This window comes from Neofelis nebulosa, chromosome 8 (genome assembly GCF_028018385.1).
Source record: "Neofelis nebulosa isolate mNeoNeb1 chromosome 8, mNeoNeb1.pri, whole genome shotgun sequence".
Taxonomy (NCBI): domain Eukaryota; kingdom Metazoa; phylum Chordata; class Mammalia; order Carnivora; family Felidae; genus Neofelis; species Neofelis nebulosa.
This window is the reverse complement of record NC_080789.1, coordinates 99,359,187-99,374,439: the sequence shown is the minus strand read 5'-3', so window position 1 is coordinate 99,374,439 and position 15,253 is coordinate 99,359,187. Positions and strand designations below refer to the sequence as shown.

The 15,253-nt window shown below is 37.8% G+C and overlaps 1 protein-coding gene across 2 annotated transcripts in view; it reads right to left on the bottom strand.

The window, feature by feature from the left end:
• Positions 1-902: 902 nt before the first annotated feature.
• The window catches only part of LOC131520038 (ovostatin homolog 2-like), a 61,145-nt gene continuing 46,794 nt past the window's right edge, over positions 903-15,253 (bottom strand). The window contains exons 24-36 of one of the 2 annotated variants that reach the window (XM_058743745.1): positions 14,216-14,392; positions 13,348-13,429; positions 12,560-12,716; positions 10,031-10,105; positions 9,138-9,303; positions 7,916-8,127; positions 6,761-6,970; positions 5,967-6,091; positions 4,781-4,871; positions 4,121-4,189; positions 2,286-2,388; positions 1,505-1,580; positions 903-1,055 (exon numbers count right to left, since the gene is read on the bottom strand). In XM_058743745.1, coding sequence (XP_058599728.1) covers positions 1,528-1,580; positions 2,286-2,388; positions 4,121-4,189; positions 4,781-4,871; positions 5,967-6,091; positions 6,761-6,970; positions 7,916-8,127; positions 9,138-9,303; positions 10,031-10,105; positions 12,560-12,716; positions 13,348-13,429; positions 14,216-14,392 — 1,520 coding nt within the window. In that variant the 3' untranslated portion in view covers positions 903-1,055; positions 1,505-1,527. Of the gene's footprint in view, positions 1,056-1,504; positions 1,581-2,285; positions 2,389-3,823; positions 4,062-4,120; positions 4,190-4,780; positions 4,872-5,966; positions 6,092-6,760; positions 6,971-7,915; positions 8,128-9,137; positions 9,304-10,030; positions 10,106-12,559; positions 12,717-13,347; positions 13,430-14,215; positions 14,393-15,253 lie in introns of those variants that run through there. The other variant, XM_058743746.1, reaches the window with a different exon arrangement.

Sequence of the window (15,253 nt, the reverse complement as noted above, 5' to 3'; positions counted from 1 at the left end):
TGTACCAAGGAGTCATATTTTCCTTGAATGAAACTCTTGAATTTAAATAGAGCCTAGGGTGTCTTCAAAAGCATGGAGTACTGATGTTGTATCTACACATCTGATGTGCCATGTTTTGGTAAAATAAGCGAACTGAGAAGGTATAAAGCAATTCTTAACCCAATCAAATAAACTTTTGTGGCACCACCTGTGGACTCACCCCAACAGTGTATCTATGATGAATCAATTAATAAACGTTTAGTAAGGGCCCAGTTGTAATTGACGCCCTGTGAGCAATATACATTGGGCAGAGATACTACAAAAATAAGTTTAACCATTTTCTTTTCAAACACTGTATTTTTAATTTTGGGGGTACTGGTAGAGTCCAGGATACTCTGTTTCCATTTTTTTTTCAGCTCAGCAACTGGAGAATTTATCTGTATCTTTTTCTTACTTGTAGTAGTATCTCAGCAGAGTCATAAGCCTGTATTAATCAGTATAATAAATTAATTTTTCAAAAGATCAAATGCCATTGGACTTCCCTCTCAATTATATAAAGGAAATTAATAAATCCATCAATTAATTTGTGACTTTCTAAGTACTTTTCCTCTTATTCTCTGATGATCTTTCATGGAGAAGAGTCTGTGTTTTGTGTTGCCTGTGTTTCTTTTATTTCCTTGAGCTCATATGAAGTCCTCTTTAACTTCATCTCTTTCCCTCACGTCCACTGACCCTGGCTTTCTTGCCCTTTCTCTGGATATTGGAGGATCCCATAGTCTGTACACCATAGCGTCTAGAAACTTGACTTCAGAATTGACACCAGTAAAGCAAATTATGAGAGCCGCTATCAAAGAAAGTCCTAAGTTTCCCAGGATGAAAATTACATATAATGTACTGAAAGAAGAGAAACTCACAGACTCAGATGAGAAATGAAAGCATTTTATGGGACAATAAAAAATACAGTCTGATAAGAAGTCACGGAAGACTGTGGTCTCTTCAATATGGGAGGTGATGCATGGCTTTCTTCCAAGTTTGATACAGAAAGATGAGTTTATTCAAAGTAAATAGCTTTCCATCTGGAATTTAAAAACATAGGTTAAACAATAAATAACTGTGTGTGCATAGAGAGAGAGAGAGATAGATGATAGATGGATAGATAGGTATAGACATTGCTGAACAAACATACATATATATACACACACACAAATACACATACACATCTAATCTATACGTGAATGTGTATAAATGTATGTGCATCTATATTTGATGACTTATCAACTTATAAAACAAAGATGAGAGGTTTAAAAAAATGAGTCATGTACAAAAGCCACGTATACAGCTGGAAATTCTTTAAAGCTATTTTAAAGAAAGAAATAAAATCTTATTGACTATCAGGATACTCATTTAGTACACATAGCTACTCAAACCCTGTGACATATGGCAGACTTCCCTTTGTTTCATCTATTGTTTTTATCTTTTTAGGCTTTCGTTGCAGATATATTTTCAGTATTTGTAATTTCCTTACCTTTTCCGGTGCTTCGTTTTTTCTCACGAGGAATCTGAAACACTGTTGATGTTGTAAGTAACAAGGGCATATTCATCTGGAAAATAAAGAGAAAGTTCGCCCCTTATTAAGTTTCCAACTTTCTATAATCAGATTATGTCAGACTATATAGATACATTAGGTCTTATCTTTCCAATACTTTTGTAAGACAGTCAATCACTTCTCCATTTTCTAAATCCAAAAATATCGTATTAAAGTTTAAAGCGCTTGATGAAGTACATTCAATTAGTAAGTGACAAGAGCAGGAATTCAAATGCTACTTGACAAATTTCATGTGTCATTCAATGAGAAACTAACAGCACTGAGCTTCCATGGAAAATTTTTATGGTCCTTACAACATCTTAGCGACTGTTTTGGAACCTAATCTATCAAGAGTTTTCTATAACATTTCAGAGTATTGTCCACTCTTCTTCTCAAATCAAAGTCCATAAAGGTAGCATGATATGGTAAGAGCAACAAAGAGACTGGAAGTGTCGAATGGTTTGTATTTTAAGTTAAAGGGGGGCTTTCTCACACTATGTCAAAAAGATTCTAGGTGCCGAAAATCTTTGGTAACTCGAAAATGGCCCAGTCTAAAGATATAACAGGGAAGGCAAAAAAGCAGTATAGAAAGTAAAACCATTTACTGTTTAGTATTTGATGACTGAGGTTGATTTTGGAAAATTTAGTGGCTCAGGGAGTCTTAGATCTAGATATCATGGTCATGTTCAGGAGCCTTAGGGCAAGGGCGTTGCTTGCCTACCTTTTTCATAATAATCATAGACCATAACCAGGGCTGGCTGTATGTTGGACACGAGGTTGCTTTGCTCAACAGAGAAAGTAAAACTGTTCACTGTACTAAAAACCTAGAAAGATACAAATGGTAAATACATCAGGTCTACATCACACAAAGACGCAAATGATAAATACATTAGGTACAAATACATCAGCAGTTCTGCAAAGAGAAAATCACTGAGCAAATCATATCCAGAAGTTCATGATATACCCAATTAAATAGAACTAGGGTATCAGGAATGGATAAAGAAATTGTGGTTTATATACACAATGGAGTACTACGTGGCAATGAGAAAGAATGAAATATGGCCCTTTGTAGCAACGTGGATGGAACTGGAGAGTGTGATGCTAAGTGAAATAAGCCATACAGAGAAAGACAGATACCATATGTGTTCACTCTTAAGTGGATCCTGAGAAACTTAACAGAAACCCATGGGGGAGGGGAAGAAAAAAAAAAGAGGTTAGAGTGGAAGAGAGCCAAAGCATAAGAGACTCTTAAAAACTGAGAACAAACTAAGGGTTGATGGGGGGTGGGAGGGAGGGGAGGGTGGGTGATGGGTATTGAGGGGGGCACCTTTTGGGATGAGCACTGGGTGTTGTATGGAAACCAATTTGACAATAAACTTCATATATTGAAAAAAAAAAGAACTAGGGTATCAGTATCTTACATAATGACAAAATAATGTGTTAGGTGACATTAAATTATAAGAAATTTGAAGTCCCATTGCTTATATTGAAGTGAAAAGAATCTAGTTCAGAGCATTAGTGTAATGCAGGCATTTATGTGAAAGGTAATGATGTACACATAGAAGGGACGACTCTAAAACTCATGCCAGCCTTTGTTAGGAGTTCCTGTTAAACTCTACATGAATTCTACATCGACTCTGTGTCCATACTATGTTAGATGCTGTGAGGAATGAAAAACAGGAAAATGATATTGTTGACTTGAGTCATTCTAGTAAAGTAGCTAAAGCATATATGAACATGCTTGTTAACTCTTATTATCTACTGATATTTAGATATCATTAAATATCTTAAATATCTAATGACATTTAGAGTTAAGAGGGAGAAGTGGGAATGGAAGAACACTGAGCATCTTTAATGTCCCATATTTTCTAATAAACCCCATCAGATATACAGTTGACCCTCGAACAACATGGAGGTTAAGGGTACCGACCTCTTGTGCAGTTGAAAATCTGCATATATATTTTGACTCCCCAAAACTTAACTATTTTTTTTATTTTTTTTTAACGTTTATTTATTTTTGAGACAGAGAGAGACAGAGCATGAGCAGGGGAGGGTCAGAGAGAGAGGGAGACACAGAATCTGAAACAGGCTCCAGGCTCTGAGCTGTCAGCACAGAGCCCAACGCGGGGCTCGAACTCACGGACCATGAGATCATGACCTGAGCCGAAGTCGGCCGCTCAACCGACTGAGCCACCCAGTCGCCCCACCAAAACTTAACTATTAATAGCCTCCTGTTGAAGAGAAGCCTTACCTATAACATAACCAATTAACATATATTTTGTATGTTATATCATATGCTGTATTCTTACATTAAATCTATAGAAAATGTTATTAAGAAAATCATAAGGAAGAGAGAATATACTTACAGTATTGTATTTCACTTATGAAAAAAAGAATCCTTGTGTAAATGGACCCATGCAGTTCAAACCTGTGTCATTCAAAGGTCAACTGGATAAAAATTCAGATATGTATGAATAAAATACAAGCATCCAATTACCTTCAGAAATCAAAAGAAAGCCACGGAAGAAAAAAAAAAACAATTATTGCTCAACTCACAATTTCCAAGTAGAAAAGAACATGATCTTTCTTGACTTCAGTCTTCATCACTTGGCCATTATTTTCAAGCTTTAAAGAAATTGGCAGGGAGGGATGGAGAATAGATATTAAAGAATATCTTCTAGTATTGAATGTTTCATGCTTTTTACTTAACTGATTGTCAGGAATCCATTTTATGGATGTTCCCTTATGCCATGATATTTTTTAAAATTTATTTATTTTGAGATAGAGAGAAAGCACAAGTAGGGGGGGGCAGAGAGTGAGAGAGAGAGAGAGAAAGGAGAGAGCGAGGATGCCAAGCACGCTCTTCACCGCCAGCGTGGAGCCGATGCAGGGCTTGAACTCATGAACTGTGAGATCATGACCTGAGCTGAAACCAGATGTTTAACCAGAGACACCCAGGTGTTCCATGCCATGATATTTTTATAAACACAAGTAGGAACTAAATAAAGAAATTAATTATGAACTATGGGAAAAAATGACTTCTAATTGCTACAAATTAAGAACACCGTCCCTCCAATGTGACAGCAAAAATAAACAAATGAACTCTGAATATATTTGTTTAAAGGAAAAATTGCACTATTTTGTTTTGCTAATGAATTATTCCGTGTATACACTATAACCTTTCCCGTGCTCAAGTTTTAGGCTTCTATTATTTACCTCCTCAATAGATGCCATGACTGGAGTAAATCCTGACAGCATTTTTACATCAACAAGGACCATATTGGAGTTATTGCGGATTCCAGTATATCTGAAATTTAAAAACAAACACAAGTTGAGGCAACTGTCTGGAAAAGTGACCTATATTAAGGCAAGGATGATGGAGACGCAGATGCCAACTGTCTGTACGTCTGGAGCAAAGGCAAGAACTGAAGAGGGAATAGGGCGAAGAAAGTCATTCTCAAACATCTGAGAATAGGCACAACTAGAATAATAATGGATGAGAAGATACAAAGGAGCGTAATTTGGAGTAAAGAGTGAATTATCTGGACCCAGAATCTCTCCAATCTCTTTTAAGTTTACCTGAGGCCTCAAAATCATGAATTTTAAACAAAGCTGATACATTTATATGACATATACTTATGTTAGCCTTAGATTTGCACAATACTTAAAGGATATCTTTGTTTAGAAAGCAAGATGTTGGCAGAATCTTAGAGTAGTCATGCCCTTAAGTGACATAGATTATGTCCCTGACTCTGGACAGCATCGTTGGGACATGAAGTTGAGGCTTCTACAGCGTATGTAGTTCTTATCTTAGCTCTGATGTTTAAGAGATTTTCATTCAGAAATCCTAAGAAAAATCCCCCAAACTAATTTTACTCGGTGTTTCTCCACATATTAACTAGGATTAAAGCTCTCTGGCATCGATAAATTATATTTTAATTCAAGAGAATGATTTTGTCTACTCCAAATAATAAAAATCTAATATTTTGCTCTGCATAGTTAGAGAACCAGTATTTGTAAGTTTCCTTGTACTGGCCCCACTGTGTGGTCTTCAGGAGGAAAAAAAAAATAGTATCTCTGTTGCCCAAATCTGACAGATCTTACACACACACACACACACACGCACACACACACACAAATGGGAGCATTGCTGGAATATATTTCCAGCAGAAGCTTTCAAATTTATACTTGCCTATAATACAAATCATACTTGCATAAGTATTAAACTGGTGTGTACAGAGAGAGCTATAAAGTAACTATGCTGTAGAAATATCACCACCAACGTATGAACTCATCGCGGTTGCCATCATTAATATTTATTTTGCTACTATTTAAAATAATTATTGTTTGATCTATCGCCCTCTGTCTAAGCTGGGAGTTGATGTCAAAATGGGACACTCACTTGAGGGTTACGGTCAGGTTAAAATTGCTCTGGAATGTATCCGATGAGTTTTTCTTTATCATTTCCAAGGAAAGGGAAAATCCAGATGCCTTCTTAGGTAGGAGTACGTTATACCTCAGGGTAGCCTAAAAAGAAAAGCAAATCATAAGAAAATCATAAGACAAATTTATCCTGAAGTAAAAATTGAAGGACTTCTGTTTCCTCATTTTTAAATTTAATTTTTTAAACGTTTATTTGTTTTTGAGAGAGAGACAGAGCATGAGCAGGGGAGGGGCAGAGAGAGAGAGGGAGACACAGAATCCAAAGCAGGCTCCATGCTCCGAGCTGTCATCACAGAGCCCGACGTGGGGCTCAAACTCACAAACTGTGAGTTCATGACATGAGCTGAAGTCAGGCGCTCAACCAACTGAGCCACCCAGGCACCCCTCTTCTATATTTATTTCTAATGCACTTTATTTTGTATCTTTACCATCAGGGAATAAAGCTAAATGTAATTGTTCAGTTTTCAGAAGATGTAAGAACCTTTACATAATTTAATGGAAATATCGGAATTCTTTCTAACAGTGACATTCCTCGAGAAACTTCTCAGTTACCCAGCTATCTTTAGTTGTAAGTGTCTCTTCATAAAATAACTTGCATTTTCAGCATTTGATTAGAAAATATCAATGAGAGAAAGAATGGAGATAATAATGAAAATATGCAACGGTAAAATAACACTCTATCTATAACTAAAAGGATAGTCTGGCTTTTTAACTGGCAAATATTTATTTCTGCCTCAGGTAGATTTCTATTACCTGGATAAATGTACAACCTTGTCCTTCCACGTCTACTGTATATTGTCCATGCGCTTTTGTTAGTTCGGAACGTTGGACCAGTAAGCGATTGTCACTGTTAACCTGGAAAATCTCACTGGATTCTTCACTGTGAAAGGTGACGGTGTTTTGGTCATCAGAGAAGGTTAACTTCATGTAGCGGGTCATGGCAAGAAGACAGACTGCAGTGTCCTGCAAAGAACAGTAGAAGCCAAGATCTAAGTTCTGTTATGTTGCAATATTAGTCATCACTTGACCATGAACTTTAAATCAATCCATAAAAATATCCCTAAGACAGGTCAACGGACCAAGAAACAAATCCTAAGTCATAGGAAGATACATTTGCTTAAGCAATGATTGCCATTTAATCTTCTTCAACCCATCTTAATTAGATTTTAGTTTAAAGGATTTAATGAAATGTAGTCTCTGTTGTTGAAAATAGTGTCAAATCTTTTCTAAAAATTAAGGTTCTATGTACTTTGGCTGCCTTGAATAATGCTTATGCCCAACAATCTTCAAGAAAAGGAGTCAGAATCAGAAAAGGATGTTGGGAGATTCACTAACATATGATTTTATTCAGATACTAAGACTAAAGCAAAGAAAATAAGGAGGGAAGTAACAATTTTCTTCATAGGAATGAAACCGCATTTCTTTGACTTTTACTTTTTTTCCTGTTAAGGAAAGACATAAGCCACTGTTTTTTATACCCGCTTCTTTTGTTACTCATTACTTCCATTTGTTTTTCCCAATGTGTACACCACATAAATAGAGAGAAATCTTTTTTTTTGGCCTATATGTAGTATCATAGTATTATTGGATATCTAACATCATCAAGACTCTGGTGCTTACGGTAACAATCCCTTCTAGACTCATATTCTACTTTTACTGTGAAAATGGAGGTAAAAATCAGTCACAAATTCCTTGAACAGAGGCCTTAGTTTATTCATCTGTATATGAAGAATTCTTGGTAGAGTCTCTGTTGCACAAGAACTGCCCAACAAATCGTTGGGCATACACAATATGAAATATTCTTCATCTCAGAAGGTATTTTCTATGATTACCTTTGCTATCTAGATTATTGAAGGCTAGCATCTTTCGCATGAAACATATGATTAATATCAGGCCCATGTCAATCACCTGAGTGGAGGAGAAACCCCCATGGGAATTCATCTGCCGGGCAAGCCACTGCACAATTTTACTCGCATAGGTGAGATCAGGAGTTTTCTTGGAAAGAACAGCCAAGAGCACATAACAAGTCTTCTCAGTCTCAGCAGAAGGTGCATGAGGAATAAAGAACCGGGATGCTTCTGTCTTGGGTTTCTTTGCTCGTTCCCAGTATATGACATTATCTAAGGAAAAGGAAGAATTTTCACATAGTCCCTATAAATACCGCTGATTACACATAAGAACAGTGCGAATTCCATTTCTGACCTCTGCTGTGGGTTGAGATGTGTTTTCTCAAAATTCATATATTGAAGCCCTAATCTCCAGTACCTCTGAATGTGACTTTCTTTGGAGATGGGGCCGTTAAAGAGGTGATTCAGTGAAAATGACACTGTTAACGTGGGCCCTACTCCAGTATGACTAGTATTCCGATAAGAGGGGAAAATTTGGATACACAGAAGGAACACCAGACAGACAGGTGCACAGAAGAAAGCAGAAGACAGAGGGAGAAGATGCCCATCTATAAGCCAAGAAGAGAAACCTCACTTGTTGATACCTTGATCTTGGACTTTAAACCTCTAGAACTGTGAGATAATAAATTTCTGTTGTTTCAGCCACCTAGCCTGCAGTACTTTGTTATGGCAGTCTTAGAAAACCCATATAGCTTCCAACAGCAATTCCCTAAGGTTAAAAGCAGTATGTGATTAAGTCACACAAACAGTAATTTTGGTCGATGGCATGGTCACCATGCTTGATTTTCTCTACTTTACTCATTGGAATAGAAACTAACAGAAAGGAGAAAGAGGGAAATAGAAAACATGTAACGTTCTTGATTTTATTTTTATTGTTTTAAAACTTTTTTAATTTTAAATTTAATTTTTTAATTTTAGAAGGGCAGAGAGACAGAGAGAGAGAGAGGGAGAGAGAGAATCTTAAGCAAGCTCTGCGCTCAGCAGGGCTTGATCCCTTGACTCCAGAATCAGGATCTGACCCGAAATGAAGAGTTGGATGCTCAACTGACTGAGCCAACAGGTGCCCTATGGAATGTTCTTTAAAGATAAAGGGGAGCCGAGAAATTCCACAAGAGAAATGGAAGCAGACCAGTGAAGACAGGGTTCCTATATGATTATAAGTAAGTTTCATTTCTTTATTCTCAAGGCCATCCTCATTAGTAGGAGTGAATAATAATACTTACTTGTTTTGGTAGCAGATTGATCCAGGATCTGGAGTAAGGATTCCATTTGTTCCTCTTTTTCAGCTAATGCAAAAGCATAAGCTAGAATTGCATGATTATAGCCATTAGTGACGCCGTGTTGAAGTGCTTCCTCTAGGCAAAAGAGCCCATCTCGTAGAGCAGGAAACTAGTCAAGGCGAAGAATAATATATTTTAAAATAATACCTGAATACTTTATAAGCTTGCTGACTATTTAAACTAATCATTCTGTAAAATGTATACAATATGTCCTTGAAGTATATTTTACATATAAACTTATTCATATACACATATGTATGATAGTTCATAAATATTGTTAAAATTCAGTTTTAATGACAATATTAGTGTTTGGGAAATAAAAGCTAAGTAATATGCATTATATTTCTAAGGATGCTTTTCGAGATATACTAGTGACTAAAAATTCCTGCTATTTCACTTAGTTCAGGAATAGATTTTTCAGTCAGATAATCTGAATTTGGGATTCGGGGGTAGCCAATATGATCACACTTAAGTTGAAAATGTTTACATACTAAACTGGTTTGACAAACAGACTCTTCGGTTACGTCTACACCTAAAACAGGACTTCTTAACCTGAAATTCATGGCTGGACATAAGGAGATATCTCAATACCTGAAATGGTATGAAAAGCTTGTGGATGTGTGCCTATGTGTATTTTCCCTAGAGAGAAACGCAAGCGTTCATCAGAGGTTTCTATGAATCAGAAAAACTTTGAGCAGCTTTAACTTAAGGAGGGGTAATGAGTTAAATGCTCTCCCGATTTTCATTCAGTCTAAGGATTTCAAATCGGTCTGAACCCATAATGCATTTAATGTGCATTCAACTGGCTGGGACTCAAGGATGATAAGAATCCGTACGGTGAAATTGAGTCCAGCTTCAAGGAACGCTCCAACAATATAGGCAGTGAGTAAAACGTCCTCTTCTTCTCCACCCTAAACACAAGGGAACAATTAATCGCACAGGATAGTAGACCACACACAAAAAAGAGCTATTCTTCTGAAGTGAAACTAAGTATGCTAGAAACACTGGAACCAATACTCTTATTTATAAAAACATCCTAAGTGTAATTTTAAAATGAGATGGTTAATAACTATGCTATCGGAGTGAGAATCCATCAAGATTCATTACATTAATGAAATAAACAAAGATACAATTAATGTCAAGTACACGAAATGACAATCTGTTTACATGACCCAGGATTGAGCATGAATTCCAAATAACTCCCATGGCTCTATTTTCCTTTATTTGTTGTTCATTTAGAAAAACAAACACAGAATTTCTGCTGCCCTCGAGCAGAAGGTTGCTGCGAAGCTGCCTGAACATCCCTGGGGATGTATCCTAGGAGGTAACGATAGTCAGGTCTCAAGGATTCGTAGAGTGTAAAACCAGAAAAGCATCTATAAATTATGCAATTTGTAAGCTGACAATGCATAAAAATGCAGTGGGGAACTTAAGCATTAGATAAACCAGCATTCACACAAGAGATTCTGATTCAAAAAGTTAGGAATAAGACACAGGGAAATGAATGGGTGCTCTAATGATATAGGTGCATAGCCTTCAGATGGCATTTGAGATCCTCTGATCTGGCATAAACCTCTCAGTTTCTCTATTTAAGCAAAAGGTGACCTCTTTCTTCCTCAGAAAATGAACATCTGAGGAGCTCAGTTTGCAAGGTGCAAATAACTGTAGAAAGGAACACCAAAATAAGCTGTGGGAATCCATTTAAATTATAACAGGTTCTATCACCATTCTCTTGCAGTATGGGTTCTTGTTTTTCTGTTGCTGCTTAATCCTTCCCAACTCAACACACACACACACACACACACACACACACACACACACAGACACAGAATCCTGGAAAAGGGATTGGGTAAGATCAGACAAACGGAAGCAGTGATCAGTAACGAGCCCAGTAAGAAGAAAGCTTGCAGAGATGTTTTAGAAACATCTAAGGACAAGAGCTCTTCTCTACCAGGGTGCTCCTATTGTGAAGAAGAGATTTGAAATAATTTAAAGACATTTGTCTAGGGGAGCCTGGGTGGCTCAGCGAGTTAAGTGTCCGACTCCTGATTTCGGCTCAGGTCATGATCTCACGGTTCGTGGGATCGAGCCACAGGTTTGGGCTTTGTGCTGACAGCGCAAGGGCTGTTTGTGGGATTCTCTCCCCCTCTTTCTCTGTCTCTTTCCTGTTCATGCTTGCGTGCATGCTCTCTCTCAAAAACAAACTTTAAAACAGTAAAAAGATAAAGACATTTTTCTACACTACAAACAGTATAACAATTTGAAGAAAATTGCATTAAAATGAAATACCATACAGAGTGGCCATTTGTCCATATTTTGAAGTGGATTAGCTTTAGGTTTCAAATCCAAGAATAGGTGTGGTGACTCTGAACAATGAAGAGGGAAAGCCCCGAATATTTTAGGCGATACTATGGCATGCTAAAAAAATCATGATCAGGGCTTGTTTTCAGAGGGAAATACAAAGGTTAGGAGAATAAAGAACATAGAGGACGGAGGGGCACCTCAGTGGCTCAGTCGGTTGAGCATCCGACTTCGGCTCAGGTCATGATCTCACGGTCTGTGAGTTCAAGCTCGGCATGGGGCTCTGTGCTGACAGCTCAGAGCCTGGAGCCTGCTTCAGATTCTGTGTCCCCCTCTCTCTCTGCCCCTCCCCTGCTCATGCTCTCTCTCTCTCTCTGTCAAAAATAAATAAACATTAAAAAATTAAAAAAAAAAAGAATGTAGAGGATGGAATGGAGATGTACAGGTATCCTCAAAGAAGGGAAACCAGAAGGGAAAATGCCTAGTGATTTACCTACATATGCACAGGGGAAGGGAAGGGGTGGGTACCTTCAAGGACATAGTTCATCTCATTTGTATTTTGACCTACAGCAACCTAAGCCTTCATCCTTTGACTCGAGAAAACATTGAAAGAGTTTCACTGAAATGCTGTGAATGATTGGATATTCTTCCTGAACGTTCTTGCCATCCATAAATAGGAATGAATTCCCTAATTAGGGCCCCATTCTTTAACATATTGTCTGACTTTAAATTTATGAATGTTTCCCTTCTAGGTTTCTTTTTTCTTCCTTCTCTCCTATTTTTAGTTTATCCACTGCAGGAGACTAGTTCTATGGAAGTTCTATGGAAGAACTAAAGACCATGAGGCAAACAGCAGGTTCAGGAAAAGTTAGTCTAGCTGTGGCTAACATGCATGCAGGGGAATGAGGCTGTTGACCAGTACACCAGGGACCTACGACTCTGGTGGACTCAGGAGGGGTAATATTCCCAGGAAAAATATTCCTGTTCTAGATGAGTTAGACCAGAAGTAGGAAAGGTAGGCAATGCAATGACACGAAGAAGGCCTAATTCTGTTCATCTCTCACCTCCCACGCATTGTTGAAAAGCTTGCCATCACTTTTAAAGCAGCCATTGATTTGCTGTTTGCTTGAAAGCCAGAGCAAGGTCTGTTTTTGAACTTGTTCATCAATGTAAACATATTCCTTCATTTTCTCTAATGTCTTAAAAGTAAGGGCACTGAGCCTGTAATACAAATCACTAGTTAGACAACAGTTAGATAAGAAAGAGATGTCATTTCTCCAACAGGTTCATCAGCATTGTTCCCCTTCAAGAGTGGCTGCGTCTGATTTGGCTCATGTTGACCGCAAAGAACATTTACTGAGAGTGGATTTTTCCACTGGGTCAGTAAAATGCTGTGAACGTCAATATGTGAACATAAACGTAGGTAATTTCCAGCGTGTTTCCACTCAAAATTCTTGTTTTGTGGTTCATTGGATTATCTATACACGGAGACAGAATGGGTTTAATTAGATGCTCTGGGGCCTTCTGGTTTTACTTTCCTCTCTCCTGAATCTACATGGCTCTCTGAGAAGTGTAGACCAACCTGTGTCATTTGCCACAATGTTAGGCTGTGGCGGTACAGGGGGGTGTCATTAAATGATCAGACTGCTAGGCAAATTGCCACGGTACTTTAGGTATATGGTTGTATTAGAGATAGAATAGTCAAACATTTTAGTCAACGTGATTCATTTCTGTAAAGTCACTTTGAAACTCATTTTGCTTCCAAATCCCACCGAACTCAGCCCCCTCAGACTGTCACAAGCCTTCTTCGGATCACTCTTACATTATTTAAAATAAAATGTTCATCTCTTACCATAGGCTTCCTTTCCGGTTACTCTGCCAAAACACACTATATGAACCATCAAAGTTTTTGAAAGACAACTGCTTTTGATAACCTAAAATAAAAAAAAAAATAGGAAATTAGTTTTTCAAGCTACAAAAATTAGAAAAAAAAGAACGGCATAGCACAAGCCCTGTGTTTGGGTTTTAGACAGAAATTACTAGGAGGATCATTTCAAGTATAATTTCTGAAGTTTGGGTTCTCTATCCATAGTGAGAAAAAGTAAGTCATGCTTTACAGGGTTTTAATGACCAGATATGACATGTGACTATGCCTAGTTTAATAAGTGGCACTTAACTATTTAATACCTTTTCCTTAAGGTTAATTTATTTCTGTGATATCTTTCTGAAAAGTAAACCTGGAGAAGTTATCCCCTTGGATCTCTCCTTGGTGTCACATTTTGCAAGGTTTGTATATCCTTTTTTTTTTTTTTTTTTTTTACATACAAATCCAGTCACTTCATTGCAATGGAATACAACTGGGCAAACGAATACAGACCTTGATGAGTGAGCTATTTATAGCTATTAGTAACAAGCATAACAAACTAGGTAGGGTGGCACAATGTTCAGATGAAAAAAAAACTGGGCTCATAATTTTAAAAGTTATTGTTCTAATCTGTGAAGCCGAATGACCGCATAGATACTGAAGTAAAAAGAAAAAATAGCTAGGACTCAGAGCACCTCAGTTCGGAGTCCAGACCCACTATTATGGGTCAAAAATAAATACCTACCTGCCCCCCCCCCCCCACGAGACCACCTCATAATAATAGCTTTAGGACATCTTGGTATCAGGGACAATTGATTTTATTTATTATGGGTGGAAATTACGCAAATATCCTCACCGTTAGACAAGAAAAAGAAAGCCTTAGATTTAACTTCCTCGGTCAACTGTTTAGTAGATTGTAGATAGTCTATGACATAGGTATCTGATGCGAGTAGGGCAATATTCTGCTCTCCACATCCATAGGGCATTTGGAGAAGATTCTCCAGATTCTGCATCGCAAGTCCTAGAATATCCCCTAAAAATAAGAAAAGCAGAAGGTTACCACCGCTTATGGTTGGTACCTCAGCATTAACAACTGCAGATAAAAGGCACACAGTGGAAGTAGGAAATATTAAAAATCGCATTACAATTGTTTTTTAAGGGTTGTTTATTTTTGAGAGAGAGACAGAATACGAGCAGGGGAGGGGCAGAGAGAGAGAGGGAGACACAGAATCTGAAGCAGACTCTTGGCTTCGAGCTGTCAACACAGAGCCCAACACGGGGCTCGAACTCATGAACCTTGAGATCATGAGCTGAGCCAAAGCCAGATGCTTAACTGACTGAGCCACCTCGGTGTCCCTAAAATTGCATTTAAATGGTGGAAACAAGGAACATTCTCCTGAGGTAATTCTAAAGAGGAGATAGGCGTAGCCGGTGAAGTTAAAGGAGTTTCTGGTATGCAAAATGTTTTTTTTTTGTTTAAATGTTTATTTATTTTTGAGAGGGGGGGACGCCGAGAGAGAGGAAGACAGAGAATCCCAAGCAGGCTCCTCACTGTCAGCGCCGAGCCCGACGCGGGGCTCGAACTCACGAACTGCAAGATTATGATCTGAGCCGAAACCAAGAGTTGGGTGCTTAACCAACTGAGCCACCCAGGTGCCCCAAAGCATACAAAATATTTCTGAAAATCTCCTTACCAGAGACAGAGGGAAGTTAGAAAAGTGTGTCTTTGCTTGTTTGTTTGTTAGCTTTTTGAGAAACTGAGCCTGTGAATTATAACTGCAATCCATCCCTCCCACAAAAGCATTAATGTTAGAAAAAGAAGTTTGCCTTTTGTAAAATAGATTTTGCCTGTTACTGAGGAAATTCTCAGCATCTTTACCAAGCAAAGTTTATT